Source organism: Sphaerodactylus townsendi, linkage group LG05, assembly GCF_021028975.2.
Source record: "Sphaerodactylus townsendi isolate TG3544 linkage group LG05, MPM_Stown_v2.3, whole genome shotgun sequence".
In the NCBI taxonomy this organism is placed as follows: domain Eukaryota; kingdom Metazoa; phylum Chordata; class Lepidosauria; order Squamata; family Sphaerodactylidae; genus Sphaerodactylus; species Sphaerodactylus townsendi.
This window is the reverse complement of record NC_059429.1, coordinates 118,008,076-118,033,686: the sequence shown is the minus strand read 5'-3', so window position 1 is coordinate 118,033,686 and position 25,611 is coordinate 118,008,076. Positions and strand designations below refer to the sequence as shown.

The following is a 25,611-nucleotide window of genomic DNA, read 5'->3' as shown; positions in this document are numbered from 1 at the left end:
CGGTATATAAATTTAAGAAATAAATAAATAAATAAATAAATAATAAACTCTTGTGTTTTAGCTTGGTTGCTGGTTGAGCTAAGGTTTTTGTACTTTTAAAGTTATTGTTGAGACCATATTGTTTTTGTTGACCCTCTTTTCCACTTGCAGAGCTAGTTTACTGTTTTTCTTTGAAATAAATACTCAAAAACATTTAATCTACTGATGCCTCAAGTAACTTATACACGAGTGTATACAGTAAATACAATAATACAGTTCAGTGGGGAAGGTGGGGTGCTTAATTCCATTTGTTTCAATAGCTTATGCATGTTTAAACATCTTTGTATTGGATCAAGGCTAGCGTTTCAGGTGGAACTACATATTAGAAATCAAAGGGATGTTGCACAAAATGGCAGACCCCTCTTGAGTTGCCGCTTTCTGCAACCCAACAGGTAGGACAGCTTATATCAGTATGTGCCATCAAGTTGTTATGATGGCCTGATCAAGGGCTATCTGAGCAAGCAAGAAACTGAGGTGGTTTGCCATTGTCTTCCTCTGCAGTCTTCCAGTAGTCTCTGTTCCAAGCACCAGTGCTGCTTAGCTTCAGAGATCCGATGAGACTGGGCTATCCCATACAGCCTGCTCTCCCATAGAATGGTTTACTTTATTCCTGGTGGCATTATGCTGTCATTCACACTTACTTCATAATATGAGTGACAACGCTGAATTGGGGGCAGGGGGCATGGTGAAAACACTTGGAGAACTCAGCAAGTATGACTAAGGTTTATAGACCCTGTAACAAGTTAAGTCATTGACCCCCTGGAACGCACTGCCCACTCAGCCTTTGTGCATGTACAAAGCAGACACATTAGAGAGCTAGCATGGTTGGAGTATCAGACTAGACCAGCGGTTCTCAACCTTCCTAATGCCACGACCCTTTAATACAGTTCTTCATGTTGTGGTGACCCCCAACCCCAACATTTATCCATTTTACAGATGGAGAACACCGATGCAGAGAGTCTTAGGCGACTCCTGTGAAAGGGTCATTCGACCCCCAAAGGGGTCGCGACCCACAGGTTGAGAACCGCTGGACTAGACTCTGGGAGACTGTTCAAATCCTCCCTTTGCCATGGAATTTTGGCAGGTGAGGTGACCTTGGGCCAGGTACTTCCTCTTGGGCTTAACCTTCCTCATTCTCAGCAAAGCCTACTTCACAGGCTTGTTTGGAGGAAAAAAATGGAGGCGGAAAAAAAAGCAGGGTATGAATGAACGAACGAACGAACGAACGAACGAACGAACGCATGAATGAATGAATGAATGAATGAATGAATGAATGAATGAATGAATGAATGAATGAATGAATGAATGAATAAATAAATAAAACTTGTTTCCAGATTTGACTTTATTTTCATAAAAGTGCATGTTGCTCATAGTTCTTGTGACTCACCCAATGGTCAAGGTTACTAGCAAAAGCCTCTACCATCCTACAAAATCCACTTCTCATGCATGTTCTTGGTCGGTAAAGAATTAGGAAAAGATCTGTGACTCATCCCTAACTCCTTAGATTGATTTTTTTTAAAAAAAGTTTTACTATGTTTTATGGCAGGGTGGACAGAAGGTAGTTTGCAATCTAGAATGAGGGGTGCTGTATGGCCGTGTTCTAGCAGCATTCTCTCCTGACGTTTCGCTTGCGTCTGTGGCTGGCATCTTCAGATCCTCTGAAGATGCCAGCCACAGATGCAGGCGAAACCTCAGGAGAGAATGCTGCTAGAACACGGCCATACAGCCCGGAAACCACACAGCACCCCAGTGATTCCGGCCGTGAAATCCTTCGACAATAAATCTAGAATGAGTCATGATATGGACAGGCCGGTTGCTATAGCAACAAGGGCAGGCCCTCACAAGGGTAGGAACCTTTCATGGGTTTGTTTACCAACGCTTCCTTGGTTGAGGAAGGGGTGGAGGAAGCCGGCCCCAACCTTTTGGTGGACATAGGAAGATGCATCAGACAAAGTAGAGACTCCTCCTAGTGCAAAAGGGAAGTCTCGTGCTGGTCAGCATGTTACATTCACAATCTCACAGAATGGGATCCAAAGGTGAAGAGCTGCAACCATCAGTCTTGTCTCCAGGGTTTCCAGAGCCTTTGGGATGCTGAAGAAGTGGGCCACAGAGGGAGGCACAGGAGCATGCAGTTGGCAGCCCAGCGCCAGCCAACTTCTGCCTGTGACCTTGAGTCACCCCAGGATCAGGGCTTGCAACCACAAAGGCTGCTCAGCCAGTGATGGATGGCAGCTGTCTGCGGATGACTTTGCAGGTTGAGGAATTGCATCTGCTCCTGATAAGGGTTTCCCTGATAAAAGTAGCCAGAAAAGACTGAACTAACATAGAAGCAACTTGCCTATGACCTTTGTGTACCTGCAGTTGTGCTGTGCCCCAGAACTCTGATTGTTTGACTTTGGACTGGATTTGGACTTTGTTTCTCGGATTTACCCCTGACCTTGGACTGTGAACTTTGTGCTTTCTAGATCTGCCCTTCTGTTTTGATGCTTGAACTTCAGACTGCCTGTGTGCTGACCTTGGACTCTGCCTTCAACTATGCTTTCTGCCTGTTTTTCCAGGTGCTTCCTTGAACCAGAACAAAACCTTTTGGAACAAGACAGAAAGAGAAAACTGATCGCATCAAGACATCCAAGTCAGGCTCCACCGGTTTAAATGCATCTCTCCGGATAAGGTTGGTCGTCTCTTCCCATCCTGATTCCACAAAGTTCCTTCCTTTGTGAGGAATGGCCCTTGTTGCCATGGCAACCAATGAGTTTCACAAATTGCAGACACTCCTCTCTAATAGAGTCACAAATATGAATATTGACACCAATAGCTTTTGCTGGAAAATAGCAAAGAACAACAGATAACCACTTATCTCTCTGTTTCCGTGTTTGTCACCTGTAAAATGGTAGCATAAATAAAAGCTTAGGTGCAGTGTTTTTAATGAGCTTGTTGTTGGGTTCCTCAGTGTGAATTTGTAGCTGTACAGGTGAGTACCCCACGGTATGGCTTATGTGGTGCATCCAGTAATTCTGAGGAGCTTCCCTCTGGCTCCAGCTTGTGAATTCCAAACCTCTGGCCAAAAAGGTGTTTTCAACCCTGAAGGCTGCCTATCCCCTGCATGAAAAACAAATTACATATACAAATGCCATCAAGTCATAACCAATTTACTGTGACCCCAGAAAGGGGCTTTCAGGGCAACTGGGAGTCAGGGGTGGTTTGCCATGGCCTTCCTCTGCACAGCAGCAGACTTGGCAGTCTCTGGGTGGCGGCTGAAGATTTTCTGCTTTGCAACTGATCTTCAGATGACGGCTGCTCTTCAGATGACAGATCTTTACCTAGAGAAAATGACTGCTTTGGATGGTAGACTCTATGGCGGGGGTCCTCAAACTATGGACCTCTAGATGTTCATAGACTACAATTCCCATCAGTCCTGCCACTTGACCATGCTGGCAGGGGCTGATGGGAATTGTAGTCCATGAATATCTGGAGGGCCATAGTTTGAAGACCCCTGCTCTATGGCATTATACCCCATTGAAATTCTGCTCTCAAGCACCACCTTCAAAAATCACCAGGTATTTCCCACCCCAGAGTTGGTAAAGTTATTTCCCTGGTGGTCCCCCATCCAAGTACCAACTCAGCTGAGCTTTCAAGATCTGATGAGTTTGGGCTATACCATGCGTCCTCACTCCATAAAGAACACATCACTCATACCAAAATGTACAAATGCAGCTGAACGCTTCAACAGATAAGTTTCAAAAATGGAGCAATTTTATCCGTTCGGTAGGCACCTGTGTCCCTTATGTAACCCAGACTCTTGGTAACCTGATATTGGGACCTGAATGCACTGCAGGACTGTGGTCAGGAACTGTCTAAGCCAGTCCACTAGACCTACCTGCTCTGAGCTCTCTGAGGATGCCAGGACTGGACCACAGCATTCCCAGTGGCAGGGAGGAACCACTGCATGGCAGGGATGCAGAAAGCTGCTGCTCTAGTAGTCTGAGAGAGGGTTACATTAACAAAACACTTCAACTGCAGCAACAGCCAAAGTCAGAGGAAGTTGGGCAGGTCTCCAGGACACTGTGGCAGCCAACCTGCTATGTTTGAAGAGCACCCTCTCATTATGCACTACATGTTAATTGCCAGTTGCCGACTTGTACTGCCTCAGACCATTAGTCTATCACTGTCAGTATTGTCTGCTTTGACTGGCAGCAATTTTTTGGGCTCTTAGACAGAGCTTTTGCATATAACCCACTACCTGAGCCTTTTCACTGGAGATGCCAGAGATCGAACCTGGGACCTTCTGCATGCAAAGCAGCTACTTAACCACTGAGCCATGGCCTCGTATCCCTCTGAAACCCGATCAGTCCTCTGGTTGAATGATGGTCCCGAGGACCAATGAAACAACCTCCCAATTTATTTTCTCCAGCGTTTCTCACACTTTGCAAAGTATGTGAGATCACTGCTTGTTAGCACAACTCTGCCTTAATTTATTGTTACGCCAAAAATGAGCACAACTCTGCCTTAATTTATTGTTACGCCAAAAATGAGCAGCTGTGAACAGCGACGAGCACCGTGTTTGCATGTATTGGAAGTAGACGTCCGTCATCCAGCGGCATTTCCCTTCCAGTTGATAAGGCCGATGTCTATTTTGAGACTTGCACGTTTCTGCTTTTTCGGGCAGCAGGCCAAGTAGTTACATGTGGTTAAAGAAACAAGCTTAGTATTAATCATTGCTCCTGGCTAAAGCTTGTCTGGCTCCTGATTTTATGATCATAATGTCTGAAGTGCCAAACATCCCCTCAACAAGCACCAACTGGATCCCGCTTGAAGTCAAGCTGAAGATTTCATTCATCATTTCTTTGACGTTCGACATCACCCACCATGCTGAGAGGGCACTATTTTACAGCCAGTGATGGAAAGTTCCGTCAAAATGCACATGACTTATAACAACCCCATAGAGCTTTAAGGCAAGAGAGAAAACAGAGGTGTTTTGCCATTGAGCCCTCCCTGGGCTCTCTGGGGCGTGGGCTGGCAGGCAACTGAGCACCCTTACACCGAAGAACCTCATGGATCAGCAGGAGGAGCAACACTCTGCAGAGGGGCAAAGTTATCCAGGGAAAGAGGAAGCTGGCCAGAGCACACACACCCCCATCAGGGTTTCTGCAAACTACAAAAATAAAAGGAAGGGGTCGAAATCCAACCCCGCATGCAAGCAGACAAGGGGAAGAGAATATCAGCTCTAGTACTTCCCAGTGTGATGAGCTCTGTGCCTTTAAGTTTGTTGATAGGTGGGGTTAAGATAACCAGGAGAGGGAGAGGCCAACAGACAAACTGTAGCTACTTGAAATGATGGGAATTTATCCCTTTTAGAATGAGGAATTACTGGGAGCAGACTCTTGGCTTAGCAAAAGGTCAGCAAGCTCGAGAACTTTGTTGCCTGTGTGTACAAAAGTCAGCTGTTGCAAGAAATCCACAGGAGAGCGAAACAAGTTTAATAATTGTATTAAAAGGAAAAAAATACAACAATACACACAATAATCAAAGCAGCAGAACACACACACAGTCCTAGGATATAAGCAGAGTTTAGGGGACAGATTGGGAACAGCGGAAGAATTGGAGGAACTCTTAGGGGTGATACTCTACCAGATCCTGAAGTGGCTTTGGATCCATGAAGCAGAGTTCAGTGACCTGCACTGGGCTCCAAGGAAGCAGGGTAGAAAGCAGTTGGCCCACAGCACAACTGAACCCAAAGGCAGGTTCAGAAGCACTGGGTGCTGAGCATTGGGTGAGGGGCCATTTTATAGGGAAGGTTGGGCCCTCTGGCCATGCTAAGAGAGCTTAATCTTCCTGAACAAAGAACAGTCTTGCCTTTCTAGGGAGAAATGAGAAATATCAAACTTAGGTATTGGGGCATACATCTAATGGGTTGATCACTTGGCTTAAGTGGCTAAACTGGGGCTGCCTAGAGGGGGAAGGTATCTGATTAAATTACAGCTGTAAACTAATGACAACATAAATAAGGTGGTCTTTTGAGAGAAATTAGACAGAGGAAGAACATTAAGTTAGTACAATAGTGACAGAAACACTTGGGGCAAATATGTTAGCAAAGTCCTTTGTCTCAGCAGGACGGATAGTCCGGGGTTGGAGATGGGAACACTTTCCAAGGCAGAGGCATTGTTTTCTCTTAATTCATTTAGGAAGGGTGTGAAGCAGGTACTTTGCAAGGCAAGTTATTGGGCAAGGGCCAGTCTAGGCAAAATTGACTGTCCTTGTGGGTATACTAGTCAGTAGCCAATGAAGAGAATGGGTTCTTCATTTTGGCAAGGCACTGCTAAGCGGGATGGGTAGAGACACTGTTGTCTTAAAACAGAGCCCAACCACCATGAGTTGAGATCTGGTAACAGGGCTATGAGGAGAAGCCCAGTACAAGCCCGCTGTGCAGAGAATAGTCCTGAGGTAAGTGTCCTATGCATAATGGGCCACAGTTTTTCCGAGCTCTCTCGCACCACCTACATCACAAGGTGCTAGTTAGGGGGAGAGGAAGGGAATGCGGTTGTAAGTTGTTTTGAGACTCCTTAAGGTAGAAAAACACAGGGTACAAAAACCTTTCCTTCTTCCAACATAGTTCAGCCTCCAGAAGTCAAGAAACATCTGTGCATGGATGAAATATGTCTCCGTGCCAGCTTTGTTATTTCTGCCTTTTGGAAAAGCTCACTGTGATGCGCACAAGACTTTTAATCATATTACCAGGCAACAAAGATTGAGGAAACACAACCCACGAATCTAATTGTAACCTTTATTAGTTTTCCCTCAAGTGTTCATTTTGAAAAGGCCAATATTGAGAAGGCTACCCCCCCTTCCGCTCTGCTCCAACTGGGCTGTTTTGCATACTTTTGCACAAGCTCTTCTGCCATTCACAGACCAGATTGTGTGAGGAGGAGGGCAATTACCACTGGTCTCCCCTGGACTCCACTCTGTTCCAGGATCCTGTTGACCATCTGAAGCAGTTTCATGGAGGGACAGAGGGAGAAGGGGGGAAATCTGCTCCATGAACTTGGTTTGTTCCAATACCCTGCATGCTGGTACACAACCCCCAAAAGCTAATTGTGTTAAATGCCATAAAGTCACTTCCAACCTTTGGTTGATGAAGCCAAAGAATGCTGCTGTCAAATGAACACTGTGAATTAATAACCTCCCAAATGTCCTCATGTTAACAGGGCCGTGGCTTCCTTTATTGAGTTAATAATCCCTCTCATGTTACGTCTTTCTTTTTTTCCTTTTAGGTCTTTCTTCAACATTTCCTTGCATTACTGGAGTGTCTTTTTCAGTGAGTCTTGTCTTCTCATGATGTGACCAAAGTACAGTTTAGTCATTTTAGCATCCAGGGAAATATGGGATCTAGAACCCACTCATTTGTGACTCTGTAGAACTCTCCTCCAACAGCACATTTCAAAGGAATCTGCTTTCTTCTTGCCAGCTTTGTTCACTGTCCATCTTGCACATCTGTACATGGTCTTGGGGAATACTGTGGTATGAATTATCATCCTCTTCAACACCAGCAACACACCCTTAAGCATCTTTTCTAACTCCTCCTTCATGGCTGCCTTCCTCAGTCTCAGTCTCCTTCTGATTTTTTGATTGCAGACTCCCTTTTGATTGATGAAGCCAAGGAATGCTGCTGGCTAACAAACACATAATCTAAGCCCAATAATATTTAGCTTGTCGGGTTAAATCAAACAACCAGAAGAAGAATTAGTTTTCATGTTCCACTTTTCTCATAAGGTGTCTCAAAGGGGCTTACAAACTCCTCCCCTTCCTCTCCCCACAACAGACACCTTGTGAGTAGGTGGGGCTGAGAGAGTTATGAGAGAACTGTGACTCGCCCAAGGTCACCTTTCTTGCAGCGGAGTGGGGAAACAAACTTAGTTCCGCAAATGAGATTCCACCACTCTTAATCACTAAGCCATGCTGGCTCTCCCATACAGATACACTGAGCCATTACTACTTTGTAAACTGTAAAGAAAACATTAGAGCAGGGGTCAGCAACGTGCGGCTCTTTCAGCCTTATACTGCGGCTCCGTGTGGCCTGGAGGTCGGAGGGTAGCGTGGCCATGTCCCTCCAGCCCTTCAGAGCAGCGCTGGAAGGAAAGGTGAGTGGAGGGGCCAAACCGGAGGCAGCTCTGTGAGTGAGGGCACCGTTTTTTGTATCCCCTCCACTCACCTCTCCTTCTAGCACTGCTCTGGAGGGCTGGAGGGACACGCCCACACTACCCCCCGACCCTTGGAGGGCGTGTCCCTCCAGAGCAGCCACCATCCCCCCTCTGCCCCAGTTGCCTGCTCCATTGGGCAGAGTGGGTTTCCCTATCCAGCGCCACTGCCTCCCGCAGCGCGAGAGGCGGCGACACCGGACAGGCTGCAGCCGCCATCCCCCCTCTGCCCCACAGAGCAGGCAGCCTCCTGCTCCGTCGGGCAGAGGTGGTTTCCCTGCCCGGTGCTGCTGCCTCCCACAGCGCGAGAGGCGGTGGCACCGGGCAGGCCCTACAGAGCAGCCCTGGAAGGAAAGGTGAGTGGAGGGGCCGAACCGGAGGCGGCTCCATGCAAAGCGGCCTCTCTGGCTCAGTAGATCTTTGGGGCCGTGGAAAACAGGTCCAAATGGCTCTTTGGGTGGTAAAGGTTGCTGACCCCTGCTTTAAAGGCAGCCACTATTTGGACCTGGAAGTGAAGACCCGGATTCAAACCCTAACCCATCCAGGAAGCTATCTCAGTAACAGTGACCCAGTCACTATCTGAACCCAAAAAAAGCTTTACTCATCTGAGAGGATAAAAACGGAATGGCCCACATACACCACTTAGAAGGTGGGCGAGAATCTCCCGTAATAAATGGAAGAGATTATATCAGCAGGTACACAATGGAATTCTTCTGAAGTCTCTCTGGGTGTCCACCTAGTTTGGGTGGAACACCTCATCCTGGAGGAACTGTTGGCAATGAAATTAGCAAAGCACTTCCTGCCTCTCCTCTTCACACCAGTACTATTGAATTACATGGGGCTTTGTTCTTAGATTATTTTTAACTTGTTCCTCCTCTGCAAGCGCCCACAATGGCTTTATAATACTTTTTAAAAGATACCCAGAAATCTGTAATGACATCAATGACTCATTTTATACAGTCAAAAGTGACCCAACATTGTGCAGCCTTGGACTGTAATGCTGGGTTTTTACTACATGCGCAGTTTACTGCTAGAGATGACAGGATCTCTTAGTGAAGTGCTAAAACTAGCTGCTGTGATGCCGAAGTCTGGCTGGGGATTGCCAGCACACTAGCGCCACCTTCTGGACTGTCAAAGCAATGGATTGGGGGCCTATAGAAGAATTGAAAGATTCTGTGTGCATGAAATTTGCACACATATTGCTCTGTGTGGCTGCCATACCCCAGGTTGCTAATTAAGACTATGGCAATGAACAATTTAAAATACCCTGCACCCCGTCCTCCAGTTCCTCTGCCTCATGCTGCAAACATTACTAATGGTACGAAGGCAGAGCTAGGACTATGTTTTTGAGCCTCTATGGTTACCCATCTAGCAATAGGTAAAGGTAGACCACTGTGAAAGAACTGGGTCATTGCTGACCCATGGGGTGACATCATATCAGCACATTTACTAGGCAGACTTTGTTTATGGTGGTGGTTTGCCATTGCCTTCCCCAGTTGCGTACACTTTATCCCCAGCAAGCTGAGTACTCATTTTAATGACCTCGGATGGACAAAAAGCTGAATCAACCTTGATCCGAAGTGCACAAATGTAGAATGGGTAACACCTGGCTTGACAACAGTACATGTGAAAGGAATCTGGGAGTCTTAGTAGACCGCAAACTGAACATGAGTCAGCAGTGTGATATGGCAGCCAAGAAAGCCAATGCAATTCTAGGCTGTATCGATAGGAGTATAGTGTCTAGATCGAGGGAACTAATTGTATCACTCTGCATTGGTCAGACGTCACCTAGAGTACTGTGTTCAATTTTGAGCACTGCAATTTAAGAAGGATATTGACAAGCTGGAATGTGTCCAGAGGGGAGCAACCAAAATGGTAAAAAGTCTGGAATCAATGCCCTACGGAAGAGAGGCTTAAGGAGTTGGGGATGTTTAGTTTGGAGAAGTGAAGGTTAAGGGGGGACATGATAGCTATGTTTAAATATTTGAAGGGACGTCATGTCGAAGAGGGGGCAAGCTTGTTTTCTGCTGCCTCAGAGACTAGGACACGGAGTAATGGATTCAAGGTGTAGGAAAAGAGATTCCACCCAAACATTAGGAAGAACTTTCTGTCAGGGCTGTTCAAAAGTGGAATTCACTGCCTCGGAGAGCGGTGGAGTCTCCTTCTTTGGAGGTTTTTAAACAGAGGCTAGACAATCATGTCAGAAGTGCTTTGATTTTGTGTTCCTGCATGGCAAGGGGTTAGACTTGATGGCCCTTGTGGTCTCTTCCAGCTCCATGATTCTATGAGTACATCGATAGAACCTGTCACAGACTTCCGTCAGGACCAAACTTAGGTTGTGAGTACAGTTTTGACTGCAGCAGTACTGCAGTTTACCACTGCGCCACAGACTCCGCAACTAACAATACACGTGGCGTACATCATTAAAAACACAGACTGTTCCTTTTAAATGTCATTTAACCTGAATTTTGAAAGGGAATCAGTTTGGCTAAAAGAGGAGTAGCAGCACCGCCTTAGCATGATGCATAACCGAAGTCTAGAATATTTCTTAACATTTATTTAGCATTTTGGGGGTACTTGTTAACTATTAAATTTATATGCTTTCAACCACCAAAGTGGGTTGCAACTACAGAGCACATGTTGGTGCACACTGAAGGTCCGATGTTCAACTGAAAAGTCTGTGAGCACCAAGAGATAAGAGAAAGGCTTAAACACCCAGAATACAGCTCTGACAGAACTTGAGAGCATTCAAAGAATTTTACATGAATGAAACTGCCTTAGGGCTGAATGAGACAAATGATACATCAAGATCAGTACAGTCTAACTAGCAGCAGCTTGACCAGGGTCTCTCAAAGATCTCTTTCTCATCACTTACTGCCTGGTCCTTTTAACTGGAGGCCCTGGGGATTGAACCCGAGACCTTCGGCATACACATTACTCTTCCGCTGAACCCTCCCCTGAAAGTCAACAATCTCCTGAAGTAGCAGAAGCAAGTACTCAACCATCCGTGGAACTGGTGCAGCAGTATTTTCTTGGTTCTTCCTCCTCCCCCAGCCCATGGAGAAACCAAACATTTTATTCAGGAGGTAGAAGAAGAAGAAGAGTTTGGATTTATATCCCCTCTTTCTTTCCTGTAGGAGACTCAAAGGGGCTTACAATCTCCTTGCCCTTCTCCCCTCACAACAAACACCCTGGGAGGTAGGTAGGGCTGAGGGAGCTCTGAGAAGCTCTGACTAGCCCAAGGTCACCCAGCTGACGTGCATGGGAGTGCACAGGCTAATCAGAATTCCCCAGATAAGCCTCCACAGCTCAGGCGGCCGAGCTGGGAATCAAACCCGGTTCCTCCAGATTAGATACACAAGCTCTTAACCTCCTACGCCACTGCTGCTCCTACGCCACTGGATCGTCAGGAACAACTCTAGGCGGCAAAACAGGGGTCTGCAATCAGGGGAATTGGGAAAATCACTGTCCTCCCCCGTTCTACTAATGAAAATGCCATTCCATCAGAACTGTGAGTCTGGATTCATATTCACTGGACCCACTGAGAGGTCCAGAGTGGCCTAGGTCACCCCTAGATAATGGACAAAGATAATAAGGGCTAAGAACAACCTTAGACTCCACCTCAATAGATACTTCCAGTGACGCCCCTAGCCACAACAAAAATAAAAACGGGGCACATGTGTTTAAAAAAACCCACGTTTGTAAAACTTACCCCACGATTAAAAAAATTTAACAATTTTCTAAACCTGAGGCCAAATGGCTCTCCTGCCCCAGCTGCTCCGGCTAGTATTGTTATCCCACCACTACAAGAGAAGAGCTGAGAGGGAATGTTTGTCTAGTGAGTTCATGACAGAAACAAGAGACTTTAACTGGGGACTTTCTCAATCACAGCACAGTTTGTGGAGCCTCTACCCTATACTGTCCACCACCATTAATCACTGGTGCTTCGTAAAACAGCAGTTGTCAAAAAAAAGTCAGATCGTTATCAGTCCGACAGCCCTTTCACAAGTTACCCTGGATACTGTAACCTCACGGTGGTTGCCAAACTCATGGGTCAGTAGGTGCAGCTGAATGTCATGGACATAAGAGGTGAAAAGGGGGAAAAGATTGCCACCCTGATCGTTGCTTATAGCACCAAGCACACAGAAAAGGCACACACACGCACACAAGCAAACCCAAAGTTTTCCACCTGGATTTCTCCTTACGTCTGCACTCTAAAAACATCAGTGTCATGGTATTCAGATGTTCAGTTTTGCTTGCATCCTCCACCATTAAGCTGCTACCCTAAGCAGGCAGCCTCCATTTTAACTGGGGGAATTAGAAGAAGAGTTTGGATTTATATCCCCCCTTTCTCTCCTGCAGGAGACTCAAAGGGGCTTACAATCTCCTTGCCCTTCCCCCCTCACAACAAACACCCTGTCAGGTAGGTGGGGCTGAGAGAGCTCAGAAGCGCTGTGACTAGCCCAAGGTCACCCAGCTGGTGTGTGTGGGAGTGTACAGGCTAATCCGAATTCCCCAGATAAGCCTCCACAGCTCAGGCGGCAGAGCTGGGAATCAAACCCGGTTCCTCCAGATTAGACACACGAGCTCTTAACCCCCCCATGCCACTGCTGCTCCTAGGCACAAAGATAGCTAGCAAGAAGGGGTAACTGAGATATAACCTATGTTTACGGAGATTGTCCAGGTGGAAAACTCTTAAATAAACCAGTAAAATATACAAGAATTTTATTAGTAAAATAATGAAACGGACAAAATTGTATATTCCTGCTATAAGAACATACACACAAAAGGCATTCAAGAGCCAACTAGGAGGAAAAAGCAAGGAAGTTGGATAGGGTTTCAGGTATGGGTGATGGTTACCATTCTTGCAGAGGGGACACCCAACTAAGACAGTACTGCAGAGGAAAACAGCCAGCATTTCCACAGGCAAAAGGGCGGAGTTTACATGCAAATTTGGGGGGACGGGGTGAGCAGATCCAAGACACACTCAACGACTGGCCAAAAGAGCAATAGTTATACCCAAAAATGGGTCCTGAGGCACTAAGAACATAGGAACAAGCCAGCTGGATCAGACCAGAGTCCATTTGGTCCAGCTCTCTGCTACTCGCAGTGGCCCACCAGGTGCCTTTGGGAGCTCACATGCAGGATGTGAAAGCAATGGCCTTCTGCGGCTGTTGCTCCCGAGCTATGAGTGAAGGTGGCAGAAAAGCCAGATTAAAGAACTGCTTTTTCCGAGGTTCACACCAAAGAGAGAAGAGGCTTTGATGATCCACCAGGATGGCTTTTGAACCATTTTTTTCCTGAATACTGATTAACAGCTGGGATGGATGCAGACAAGTGCTGAGATGGGGGCAAGTTAGAATAATCAAGATTGGCTCACAGTGCTGATTGCATCACATTTGGTGAGGAAATGGACATTGAGGCAGCCCCATTTGTTCAGCCAGGCATGCCTTGGGCCTTTGGAAAAGTACAGCAGCCAACCGCCTTCCCACCCCATCTTGATGCACAAGACAGATCCCAAAATTCTCTGGAAGGCATCCGTTTTGTGTGCAGCGGTGTCTTGTGCTTATGTCAGTTCCTGTTCCCTGGGCATCTATGGCACCCTCTAGCAGGCAAGGTGTATGCTTGTGTTTTTCTATACATGCACTGAATAATTTTCATGTTATAATCAGCACCTGTACAGCGGAAGGTATCATTTAAACTCCGAATTCATCCAGGTACTGGTCCCTGGTTTCATTTGTGAACTGTATGTGTTGGCTCTTTTTTTAGGAACAGACGAAAGCGCATACATGAAAGATGAACAGCACTGAAACATGTGGAAAGGACTATTATCTTTGCAGAGATTTACAACTCGGTGCCATTTTCATTCTGCATGCTCATTTTAAGCCACAGCTTAAAGACAAAAGGCATTAAGAAATTTGACTATTATTTCAAGAAACTTTTAAGCCCTCAGCGTAGTTGATGTACCAGGGGTATTTGGATTTATTTTCTCAACATAAATAATTACAGGTATGCAAAATAAGATCCGTTCATTAAATACACTGAACAGACAACCACATTATTTTCTTTTTTTAAAAAAAATCTCATAGCCTTTTAAGACACTGTTGTAACAGGGGAACAATTAGTACAAAAGAAATGAAACCAGATACGTTTTCTAGCGTATTTAATTATCTTCCGCCTCAAGATTTATATTGTTGCCAAACTTGGCATAGAGTTGGACTTTGAGATCTGATAATACTCTCTGGATAGATCCTACTCGTGACTCCAAAGCTCCAATCTCTTCCTGCAAGTTTTTCTGAAAAATAAAAAGTTGGTTAATAATCATAGCCAAACACACCCAATGTGCACTTTTATACATGATCAACAACACATTTCCCATCTGCTTTGGGAGATTGGGGTCCATAAAGTTGGACCCCCTGAACCAAACCTGGGTGGTACCATCCAGAGAGTTTCCTGAAAATACCCTGCAAGTTTGGTGCCACTAGTTCAGGGGTCTGCAACCTGTGGCTCTCCAGATGTTCATGGACTACAGCTCCCATCAGCCCCTGCCAGCATGGCCAATTGGCCATGCTGGCAGGGGCTGATGGGATTTGTAGCCCATGAATATCTGGAGAGCCACAGGTTGCAGACCCCTGCACTAGCTTAAAAATGCACCCTCAACAGGCCAAAAACCATTAAAAAAACCCCTAAACATTTGAGCAGACCAAATTTTTGGGTTTATCAAATCAGAGATTCGGGGTTTGGGGATTTAACAATAATTTTACAGCCAAATAAAGCTGGATCCAATTTTCACTGAATTTTTTCAGTCTTGCTCAAGCTTAATATTAATAGGATTGCAGCGATTCTGGTTTAATTTGAACTACAGTGGTTGTGAATGACTTCTCTAGCACAGTGATTGTGCAACATCCGACAGTGTATGGATGCACCCATACGTGCACACAGAGAGACTCACTAACCTTTGCTTCCTCCAACATTTCTTGTGTTTCATCTTGGGGGTGGCTAATGAAGACGTCTCCAATTTGATAGGGTATCAGCAATGAATCATCATCTAGCATCATGATATCATCACAGGCATCTTCCAGGTTCTGAAGCTGTTTCTGTGGCCAAAAGATCAGTCACTTTTCCATCTGCTTTGACTACAGGGCAACATCATCATACATAAAGAAGAAGGAAAAATCCAGCAAAGGTGTGAATGCACCTATAGACATTGTCCCAAATCAGCTGGGGTTATCCAGCAAGGGTCACAGTGCACAGTTAATTGAAAATATCAACACATGTGCAGTGAAAGCACAATAAATTGACAATATTCAAGTCCAGGAACTATCAAAAAAGGCAACTGATGGTGAAAAGTGCAATTAAGTTGCAGCCAACGTATGGAAACCCTATAGGGTTTTCAAGGCAAGACATGAACGGAAGTGGTTTGCCACTGCCTGCCTCTGTGTAGGAACCGTGAACATTCCTGGTGGTCTGCCATCCAAGTGCTAACCAGGGCTGGCCCTGCTTAGCTTCCAGGATCATACTGGTCTGGGCCAGAGAATAGAAAGGAAGATCAAAATATTACATAAATGGATGGAAGACCAATATTCAGAGCACTGAATGTCATCCTCATCGCCCAACTCAAAAAAGGGTGCTGAAAAATTAGAAAAAGCACAGAAGAGGACAACTGAAAAAAACGGAAAGGGCGCTGCTCCACTGGCAGAAAATATGCCGGTGGAGGGGAGGGGGCCGTCCACACGGAGCTGCCTCTTCTGTGTCCCCCCTCCCACTCACCTCGTCCTCCAGCATCAGTCTGGAGGGCTGCAGGGACCCGTCCATGCTGCCCTCCGACCAAAGCTAGAGGACGAGGTGAGTGGGGGGGACAGGAAGGCGGCACTTTCCAAAAACCTCCCTCGGGAAGGTAGGTGGAAAGTGGCACCTTCACGCCGCTCGGGGCCGCAGCGCTGCCTGTGCGAACAGCTGCCCAGGGATGGCGTTTTTGCTGTCCCTGGGCCGCTGTAAATGGCCCATTTAGAAAGGGCCTCAGTGCTGAAGCGCCTATTCTGGAAGGGAAGATTAAAGAGTTGGTGGAGTTTTTTGTTTCCAAAATAGAGGTGATTTTCCTCCCTACAGCCAGATGTTTCTTATTTGGATGGCAATTGTATAAGGCAATTATATAAAGCAGTGGTGCGACCGCACTTGGAGTACTGTGTTCAGTTCTGGTCACTACATCTCAAAAAGGATATCGAGGAGATAGAAAAAGTGCAGAGAAGGGCAACAAGGATGATTGAGGGATTGAAGCACCTTCCTTATGAAGAGAGGCTGCAGCGTTTGGGACTCTTTAGTTTGGAGAGGAGACGTCTGAGGGAGGATATGATAGAAGTCTATAAAATTATGCATGGGATAGAAAATGTTAACAGAGAGAATTTTTTTCTCTCTTTCTCGCAGTACTAAAACCAGGGGGCATCCATTGAAAATGCTGGGGGGAAGAATTGGAACTAATAAAAGGAAACATTTCTTCACACAACGCGTGATTGGTGTTTGGAATATGCTGCCACAGGAGGTGGTGATGGCCACTAACCTGGATAGCTTTAAAAGGGGCTTGGAGAGATTTATGGAGGAGAAGTCGACCTATGGCTACCAATCTTGATCCTCTTTGATCTCAGATTGCAAATGCCTTAGCAGACCAGGTGCTCAGGAGCAGCAGAAGGCCATTGCTTTCACATCCTGCACGTGATCTCCCAAAGGCACCTGGTGGGCCACTGCGAGTATCAGAGTGCTGGACTAGATGGACTCTGGTCTGATCCAGCAGGCTTTTTCTTATGTTCTTATGTGAGATGCGCCAAAAGTTATTCAACAGAGCTGATCATAAGGAAATGTGTGCTTTAAAAGAGGAAGGGGACAGATGCAGAGAGATTTTATTTGGTAGAGGACCTGTGCAGTAAACGTTCTTTCCTGCTGCAGACTATAAAAGAAGAAGTCACGAGATGCAGCTGCTTCCCTTGCCAGCGTTATGCAAGTTTTCCCCAAGCTTAAACTGGAGTGGTGAGAAAGTATGGCACGATCTCCTCTCCTTCCTATGTTAGCCCAGGCGCAGCACTATGGCTACCAACCACACTGCCAGAGTAACACAAAAACCCAGCCTTACTGAATACCAATAGAGAGTTATATGCTAAGATCTAAGAATCCTTGAGCACACTGACTGAGAGGCGAGGTCAACAACAGTCATTTTCCTAATCGGTATGCTAAAACAAAAGTCACTGAAAAAGACAATAATACTAGGAAAGCTTAAAGGCAGCAGGAAAAGAAGACGATCCAACATGAAATGGATTGACTCTATAAAGGAAGCCACGGCCCTCAGTATGAAAGACCTGAACAAGACTGTTAACAATAAGTCACTTTAGAGAACATGGATTCACAGGGTCACCAAGAGTCAAAAGCGACTTGATGACACTCAACACACTGAGAATGCAAACTCAACAGTGCAGTCCTAAGCAGAAGTCAATGGGTTTAGATGGGTTAACTCATCTTAGGAACACATTGCCATTGAACCTTGGTTCAGAGGCTTTCTAGAGGGGATACCTTTTTATCCTCGATTTCTTCTTTCAGTTCTGTAATTCTGCTGGTGTTTCTTGCAAACTTGTTGATTTTCTGTTGATCTTCAAATGTAACGTTGACATCTTCCGCTGCCTGAACGAGAGAAACAGTGAGAGTTCAGTACACATTTGTGTTTTAGTCACCATTATTCCAAACAAGTCAAGGCTGTCCACATGGTTCACTCGCCCCCTTTTTAAAAAAAGGCTAGGAGGAGACAGGCGGCCCAATCTAAAGAGGGGACCAAATCCCCCTTTGGAGCCAGAGCACCCCTGCACTGGCATGAGTGCCCATTCCACTGGCACAAGGGGCAAGTATGCAGTGGTGGGATCCAAAAATTTTAGTAACAGGTTCCCATGGTGGTGGGATTCAAACAGTGGCGTAGTGTCAATGGGGCTGGGTGGGGCACAATGGGGATATGGCCGGGCATTCCGGGGACGGGGCATTAATGATTTCTCTGTTACTGTAAAAAACTCTTACTGTAAAAAAAAGTTCCTAATTTCCAGCTGGTACCTTTCTGTCCATAATTTAAACTCATTATAGCAAGTCCTATCGTCTACTGCCAACAGAAACAACTACTTCTCCTCTAATTGACTGCCTGTCAAATACTTAATACTTTCAAATACTTAATTTTGTTTCTAGAAATCAAAAGAAGGATACTTTCCTTAAACAAGGAACTTTGCCATATTTCTAAAACATGTTTTTAAAACAGCCCAACAGGGAGAATTATCCCGTTTTTCTACCTTCACTAACCAGCCACATAGGAAACAACAGGACTTTATGATTTTTGGACCTAATGGAATTTCTAACGGAAAAGTAGACCCAATTAGTAACCCCCTCTCGGCACACACAAATAATTAGTAACCCACTCTCGGGAACTGGTGAGAACCTGCTGGATCCCACCTCTGCAAGTATGCCTGTGGAGAGGCAGCTTACCCGGATAACTAGGTGCCACACAGCTCCGCAGTGCCCAACCTGGAAGAGTCCTCCGCTGTCCAGGCCTACCAGTGCAAAATGTTGGACTGGCAGCATGGCCAATCTTAGTTGACCTCCAGCACCCAGCTGGGCCCCAAGCACTGGTGGAGCTGCCAGTGTAGATACATCTCTATGGTGTATCTCTATTTTTTCCCATGGGTGAGTTCCCAAGTGTTTTCCTTTTTAAAAACTTTTTCAGGCTTCCCGTGTCATGGGAAAGCCCTATGGAGCGGCAGAGCGGCGCTGAAGAGGCGCCATCCCAGCCTGCCAGCTCTATCTGGGTTGGGTCGACAATGGCCATCTTGCTGTTTGTTTGTTTGTTGTTGTTGTTGTTGTTGTTATTAAATTTATATCCCACCCTATCCCTGTAGGGCTGAGGGCGGGTTATCATAGTGAACATGGAACTGACTCATCCTAGGGCAGGACTAGGCCTAATGGATGAAAATGACAAGGGAGGAGATTTCAGTTAAATATTAGAAGAAGTTTGCTAATAGTAAGAGCTGCTGAACAATGGAACAGACTCCCTCAGGAGGTTGTGCGCCCTCCTTAACAGGAGCACATTAAGCAGAGGTTAATGGCCATCTGCCAGAGGTATCATGGCTGCATATTCCTGATGCCAAGCCAGTGGTTGGACCAGATGACCTTTGACGTTGTTTCCAACACTCTATGGCCCCTTCCGCACATGCAAAATAATGCATTTTCAAACCACTTTCACAACTGTTTGCAAGTGGATTTTGCCATTCCGCACAGCTTCAAAGAACACTGAAAGCAGTTTGAAAGTGCATTATTCTGCATGTGCAGAATGAGGCTATGACTACTCTCACAACTCATGTTAAATATTTTACCCTCATCCATACTGTTTGGAAGACTCCAGAATATCCCCTATATAAATAGAGTCTGCTCCTGCAGAAAGTGCTAAATAAAATTACTTTACATGTTATTTTATATTACACTTTCTACACTGACATCAGGGACAAATTTCTCAATATATTTTTAGCCCAATGGAAAGGATTTTCTGATGAGAATAAGGTATGGTTTCTCCATTCTTGTCTGAATCCTGTTATCATGGATATAGTAGCAAAGTTTTTACAGTTGCTTATAAGACTTCAAGAATCCAAACTCCTCCGTTATTATCAAACACTGTGTTTGTGCCCTGTTAAGATACTGTTGATACACAACAACCCTATGACGGTTAGGCCCAAAGTCATACAGCAAGCTTCATAGCAGAATCAGGATTCGAACCTGGGTCTCACCCGGGACCTCAGAAAATAACTTGCCTGGGATTTGCCTTTGGCCTCTTCTGTTGAATCAGAAGAAGCAGGGCTCGCCATTAAATGTAATCTTCAGAGTAACTAGTCTAGTCAGTGTATCAGCATTTCTCCAGCAAGTTACTATCAGCTCAGTACGGACAGCATCACTAGCAGAAGAAGTGAAGTGCGTCCAGGAGCAAGACGAGAATCTCAGGAAAACTCCCCAGGGCTATTGCATACACAAGGAGTAACCCTGGGAAACACCTGAGATCACAAAGGTACCAAAAGCTAGAGCACATAATGGAGGGTGGGGAGGTCATTTCTCTCCTGAGGGCCACCTACCAGCCCTTGAATAAACGGATTATGTGTGCTATAAAAATTATAGTTCTGATTACCTGAAAAGGGGAAAGAAATTGGAAAAGGGAGCACTCTTACAGCTCAACATTGCACTAGAGCTTTGGACTCGGATCTGGCAGAACCAGGTTTGAATTTGTATTCTGCTATAGAAGCTTGACGAACAACTTTGAGCTCGTCACACATAAGAACATAAGAACATAAGAACAAGCCAGCTGGATCAGACCAGAGTCCATCTAGTCCAGCTCTCTGCTACTCGCAGTGGCCCACCAGGTGCCTTTGGGAGTTCACATGTAGGATGTGAAAGCAATGGCCTTCTGCGGCTGTTGCTGGCTCGAGGCACCGCTGGACTGTTAAAGGCATTGCAATCTCCAGATCAAAGAGGATCAAGATTGGTAGCCATAAATTGACTTCTCCTCCATAAATCTGTCCAAGCCCCTTTTAAAGCTTTCCAGGTTAGTGGCCATCACCACCTCCTGTGGCAGCATATTCCAAACACCAATCACACGTTGCGTGAAGAAGTGTTTCCTTTTATTAGTTCTAATTCTTCCCCAGCATTTTCAATGAATGCCCCCTGGTTCTATTATTGTGAGAAAGAGAGAAAAATTTCTCTCTGTCAACATTTTCTACCCCATGCATAATTTTATATGAACTTCAATCCTTATCCCCCCCCCTCAGGCGTCTCCTCTCCAAACTAAAGAGTCCCCAAATGCTGCAGCCTTTCCTCATAAGGAAGGTGCTCCAGTCCCTCAATCATCCTCGTTGCCCATTCTCTGCACTTTTTCTATCTCTTCAATATCCTTTTTTTGAGATGTGGTGACCAGAACTGAACACCACCACAGAGCTACTCCAAGTCGCTTGGTCGCTGCACCGATATTTATATAAGGGCATGACAATCTTTGCAGTTTTTATTATCAATTCCTTTCCTGATTATCCCCAGCATAAGAGTTTGCCTTTTTTTCACAGCTGCCATACATTGAGTTGACATTCCCATGGAACTATCAATTAAGAGCGCCCAAATCCCTTTCCTGGTCTGTGACTGATAGCACTGACCCCTGTAGCGATGTATGTGAAGTTTGGATTTTTTGCCCCTATGTGCATCACTTTGCATTTTGCTACATTGAACTGCATTTGCCATTTCTGAGCCCACTCACCTAATTTATCAGAGGTCCGCTTGGAGCTCCTGCGCATAATCGCTTTATTGGTTCCGCCACCACCCTACATAATTTGGTATCATCACCGCAAACTTGTGCCGCTGCTTCCACCCCTACTTCCAGGTCATTTTATAGGAGAATAGGTTAAAGAGCACTGGTCCCAATCACGGATCCTTAGGGGACTATCACTCACATCTCTCCATTGTGAGAATTTCCCCGTTTTGCGCATGGCAGCTGTTTTCTCAACCAGTTTTTAATGATCATAGGAGGACTTCCCCTCTTATTCCTTCATTGCTGGAAGTTTTCGTAGTACTCTGGTGAGGAACTTTGTCAAAAGCGCGAAATCCAAGTGAGACAATGTCCACTGGTTCCCCCTTATCCACATGTTATTCCCATCCTCAAAAAAAGAACTCTGAAGTAAGTTTGTAAGACAGGATTTGCCTCTGCAAAAGCCATGCTGACTCTTCCTCCAGCAGGTTTTGCTTTTTTGTACATGTTTTATAATTTTGTCTTTGGCGTAATTCTACTAATAATTTTGGGAACAGATGTCAAACTGACTGGCCTGTAATTTCCCGGGTCCCCCCTAGATCCTTAAAGATTGGTGTGACATTGGCCATCTTCCAGTCTTCAGGGATGGAGCCTGATTTCAAGGATAAGTTGCATATTCGGTGAGAACGTAACGAATTTCATGCTAAAGCTCTTTAAGAAGGCATATTGGGTGAATGCAATCTGTGCCAGGGGAGTTGGTAGCATTTAGTTTATCAATGGCTGCCAGAACTTCTTCCTTGTCTACCACTATCTTCGTTAGTTCCTCGAATTAGCCTCCTAAAGAAGCTTGGTTCAGGTGCGGGAATTTTCCTCGCACTCCTCTTGGAGTCAGACAGATGCGAAAAGAATTTACCCATTCAAGCTTTTTCTGCAATCCTGTCATCTTTTAGCTTACACCCTTTGTTCCTTTTGTCATCCTTGGGCCTACCACTTCCCTTGCTGGCTTCCTGCTTTTGATGTAATAGCGAAGAACTGTTGTTTGCTGGTTTTGATGTTCACAGCCATGCGTTCCTCATAATCCTTTTTTGCCTCCCATACAGCTAACTTGCCTTGCTTCTCTTTTGCCACCATTTGTGTTCTCTCTGGTATTCTTTATCAGTTAAAGTTGGACTTCCATTTTCTAAAAGACATCTTTTTTCCCCTAATAATTTCCTCAAACCTCTCTTGTTAGCCGTGGTGGCTTTCTTTTTGCATTTGGAGCTGCCCTTTCCTAACCTGTGCAGACACATTCCAGTTAGGCTTTTAAAACTGTGTTTTTAAATAGCCTCCCAAAGCATCTTGGTGTTGTTTGATATCTCTTGATTTTTCCCTTTCAGCTTCCTGCGCGCTATCCCCCCTCATCGAGAAATTTCCCTTTCACCGAAGCCGAATGTAAACTACGTAGTAGTTGTCCACTTGTTCGCATGCAGAGATACTGAATCTGACGGCATTGTGGTAAAATACCGGGCCTATCGGCTCAACAACACTGACTTCCTGCACTTGGAGGTCCTGGGTCCCACATAGAATTAGATCTAGGATCCACATCTCCCCTGGTTTGGTTCTGCAACCACCATCTGCTCTAAGCCACAGTCATTTAGCATATCCAGGAATATTCTCTCCTTACTATGACCTGAACATGCATTTTTCCAGTTTATATGGCAGATGATTTAAAATGCGCCCATTACCACGACGCATTTTTGCTTTTGTTGGCCTCTCTCTAATTTCTTTTTCCATCTCAAGTCCTCTTGTATTTGGTCAGGGGGACGATAATATATTCCTAATGTTAAACTATATAGCTTCACCCCTGAGTATTGAGTATCCACGAGTTAAGCCTGTAGAGGAATCAGCTCCCCCTGCATTGTCTATTTTATGTGACACTTTCATGCTCTCTGCTTTGATGTAGGGGACCACCCCACCCCCAATAAGCCCTGTCCTATCCCTTCCTGTAGAGGCCTGTAACTACTGGGATAACAGCATCCCACTGGTTCTCCTCGATTTCCACCATGTCTCTGTGATGCCCACTATATCAATGTCCTCCTTGCAAAACTCTGTACTCCAGCTCTCCCATTTTAGGTCGAGATGCTACCAGCTACTAGCATAGGGGCACACTTGCCTGTCTCTGTCCCTAACCTGGGATTTATGTGTTTTGCCCTCTAGCCTTTTGTAGACACAATCTCAGCCTGGCGCACCTCACAGAGGTGTTGTGACGTTACAGTGAAGGAGAAGAGAATGGCACTGCAAACCACTCTGGATCCTCCGCTGGGGAGAAAAGCGGAAGAAATAAATGAAGGCACAGACTCCAGAGGGAAAACTAGTTTTCTTCCCTCTCAAGTTTTCATCAGTTCCACACTCTCAAACCCTGTTCTAGTACAATGCTGCTTCACACATTCTGGAAATTCCTCAAATCTTAGTAGTCAATAGTTCAATAATTATCATCTTAGCAAAATCTTATATTTTGATCTCTGGGTGGTATACAAACAAAGCCAAAGTTGGCAGCAGATTCATTAACACCGTATGTTCTTAGATTCCTGCGTATCCCACAAAAAAATTTCTCTCATAAGCAATCCCCAAGAACACACATACAGTTGAGGAGAGCTACCATCTTGCAACTGCTGCCCTCAACTGAATTTGTGGAATTTGCTCCAGACCTCATCAGCTCTGTCAGCAGGCAGCTGAGGGACATTTTTATTCCCTGACTAGTTGTTTAGATCCTGTTACTAGCATCTCATAAAACAATACGATTGGCTGCACCTGCACAGCTATACACATGCAACATGCAAAATAAAAGAAACAGGGACCTCCCTGGAATGACAGTGCAATGGCAGATGGCGGCTCCCTTACTGTGTGGATGGCGTGGTGGAAGGGAGGAAAATAAAACGGCTCTTGCCTGGCCATTCACATGGGAGCAGCTGCAACCTGGGACCGTTCAAAAGGATCACTGGTTTAGCAATTTTTGAAAATCCAGGGTTGAGGGAAGTAAAAAAGGGCAGACTCATTTCAGGAACACGACCTGGTACAGTTTTTGCAGTGTCCTACATCTGTTATACATGCCCTTTGCAGAATCAACCACAAACATCCTTCTGTGCCAGAGACCCCAGAAAACCAACTCATCAGAATAAACAGTATGCATCAAGATGGAGCAATGATCTAACCCAAGCGAGGGCAGATTCATACAAACTATGCTGACGGAGTATATTTTCGGGCTCACTTTGTGGAAGAGAATCAGCTTTGCATGCAAAGGATTCTAGGCTGAGAAAAACATATATTTTTGGAAAGCACCTACATGCACAGCATAAGGCCTCAGGTATAAAGCAGCACAGCCCATGCCAAGTGTGCAGAAGGCTCCAAGTTCAATGCCCGCTTTGAGTGGGATTTTCCTGCATTTATGGTGTTGACGTTTCACAAGCCCCAAGCCCATACGGAGAAGGGGGTCCCACAGGTGGAATCAAATAAATACATTAGCAAATCAAAAATTCATGCAGTACGCTCTTTCTCTGCCTAAGATCCCTACAGGTCTGCCGTCCACCAATGAAACTAGAACCGAGCTGGGATGCATCATGGGACGTAGCAGCACATTTCAGACGTTCACACGGGCAACCAGGGTTTTGTTGCGCGACTGGTTTGCTTTCCATGCCCACCTCCCTATGGCACTGATTTAAGAAGTTTGAAAAGCAAAATACACCCCTCATAGCTTCCAAGGGGTTCCCAGCCTGCAAGCAGCGTCCATGCCGGCCCATGCTGGAGTTTAGCTGGGCTATTGCACTATATACATCCAAGCCGCAAAGCTCCCCCGGCCTCGCCACCTTTCCTGCTCCACCTTCTCCTCCAGAGCGAAAAGGACAGACCCTAAACCTGCTCCTTCCACCCCATTTCAGCCGCTTACCACTTTCTTCATGGTGGCCGCCATCTTAAGGACGGTTCTATTTCCCCTCCTCAACGGGGAGGGAGCCGCTCGCTCGCCCTGACTCTTTATAAGGATTTTTTCCTTTCTTTCTCTCTTTTTAAGTGATCTTTTGAAGACAAGGAAGGGTTAAAAGCAGCTTGAATGGG

General features: G+C 45.6%; 1 protein-coding gene across 1 annotated transcript; it reads right to left on the bottom strand.

Annotated features, from left to right (window-relative positions):
* Nucleotides 1-14,189: 14,189 nt before the first annotated feature.
* PFDN4 (prefoldin subunit 4) lies at nucleotides 14,190-25,588 on the bottom strand. Its single transcript, XM_048499079.1, has 4 exons — nucleotides 25,445-25,588; nucleotides 17,790-17,897; nucleotides 15,188-15,328; nucleotides 14,190-14,526 (listed from the first exon to the last, which is right to left on the bottom strand). Exons 1-4 carry the CDS (start codon nucleotides 25,466-25,468, stop codon nucleotides 14,395-14,397), a joined length of 405 nt encoding a protein of 134 aa, XP_048355036.1. The 5' UTR covers nucleotides 25,469-25,588; the 3' UTR covers nucleotides 14,190-14,394.
* Between the last annotated feature and the right edge of the window lie 23 nt (nucleotides 25,589-25,611).

Excerpts from the sequence above, each read along its gene's own strand:
- PFDN4 (XM_048499079.1), bottom strand. The coding sequence starts at position 25,468 with ATGGCGGCCACCATGAAGAAAGTG. Across the intron at positions 17,898-25,444 it reads CGGCCACCATGAAGAAAGTG|GCAGCGGAAGATGTCAACGT; the intron begins GTAAGCGGCTGA and ends TCTCTCGTTCAG. Across the intron at positions 14,527-15,187 it reads AAATGTTGGAGGAAGCAAAG|AAAAACTTGCAGGAAGAGAT; the intron begins GTTAGTGAGTCT and ends TTTATTTTTCAG.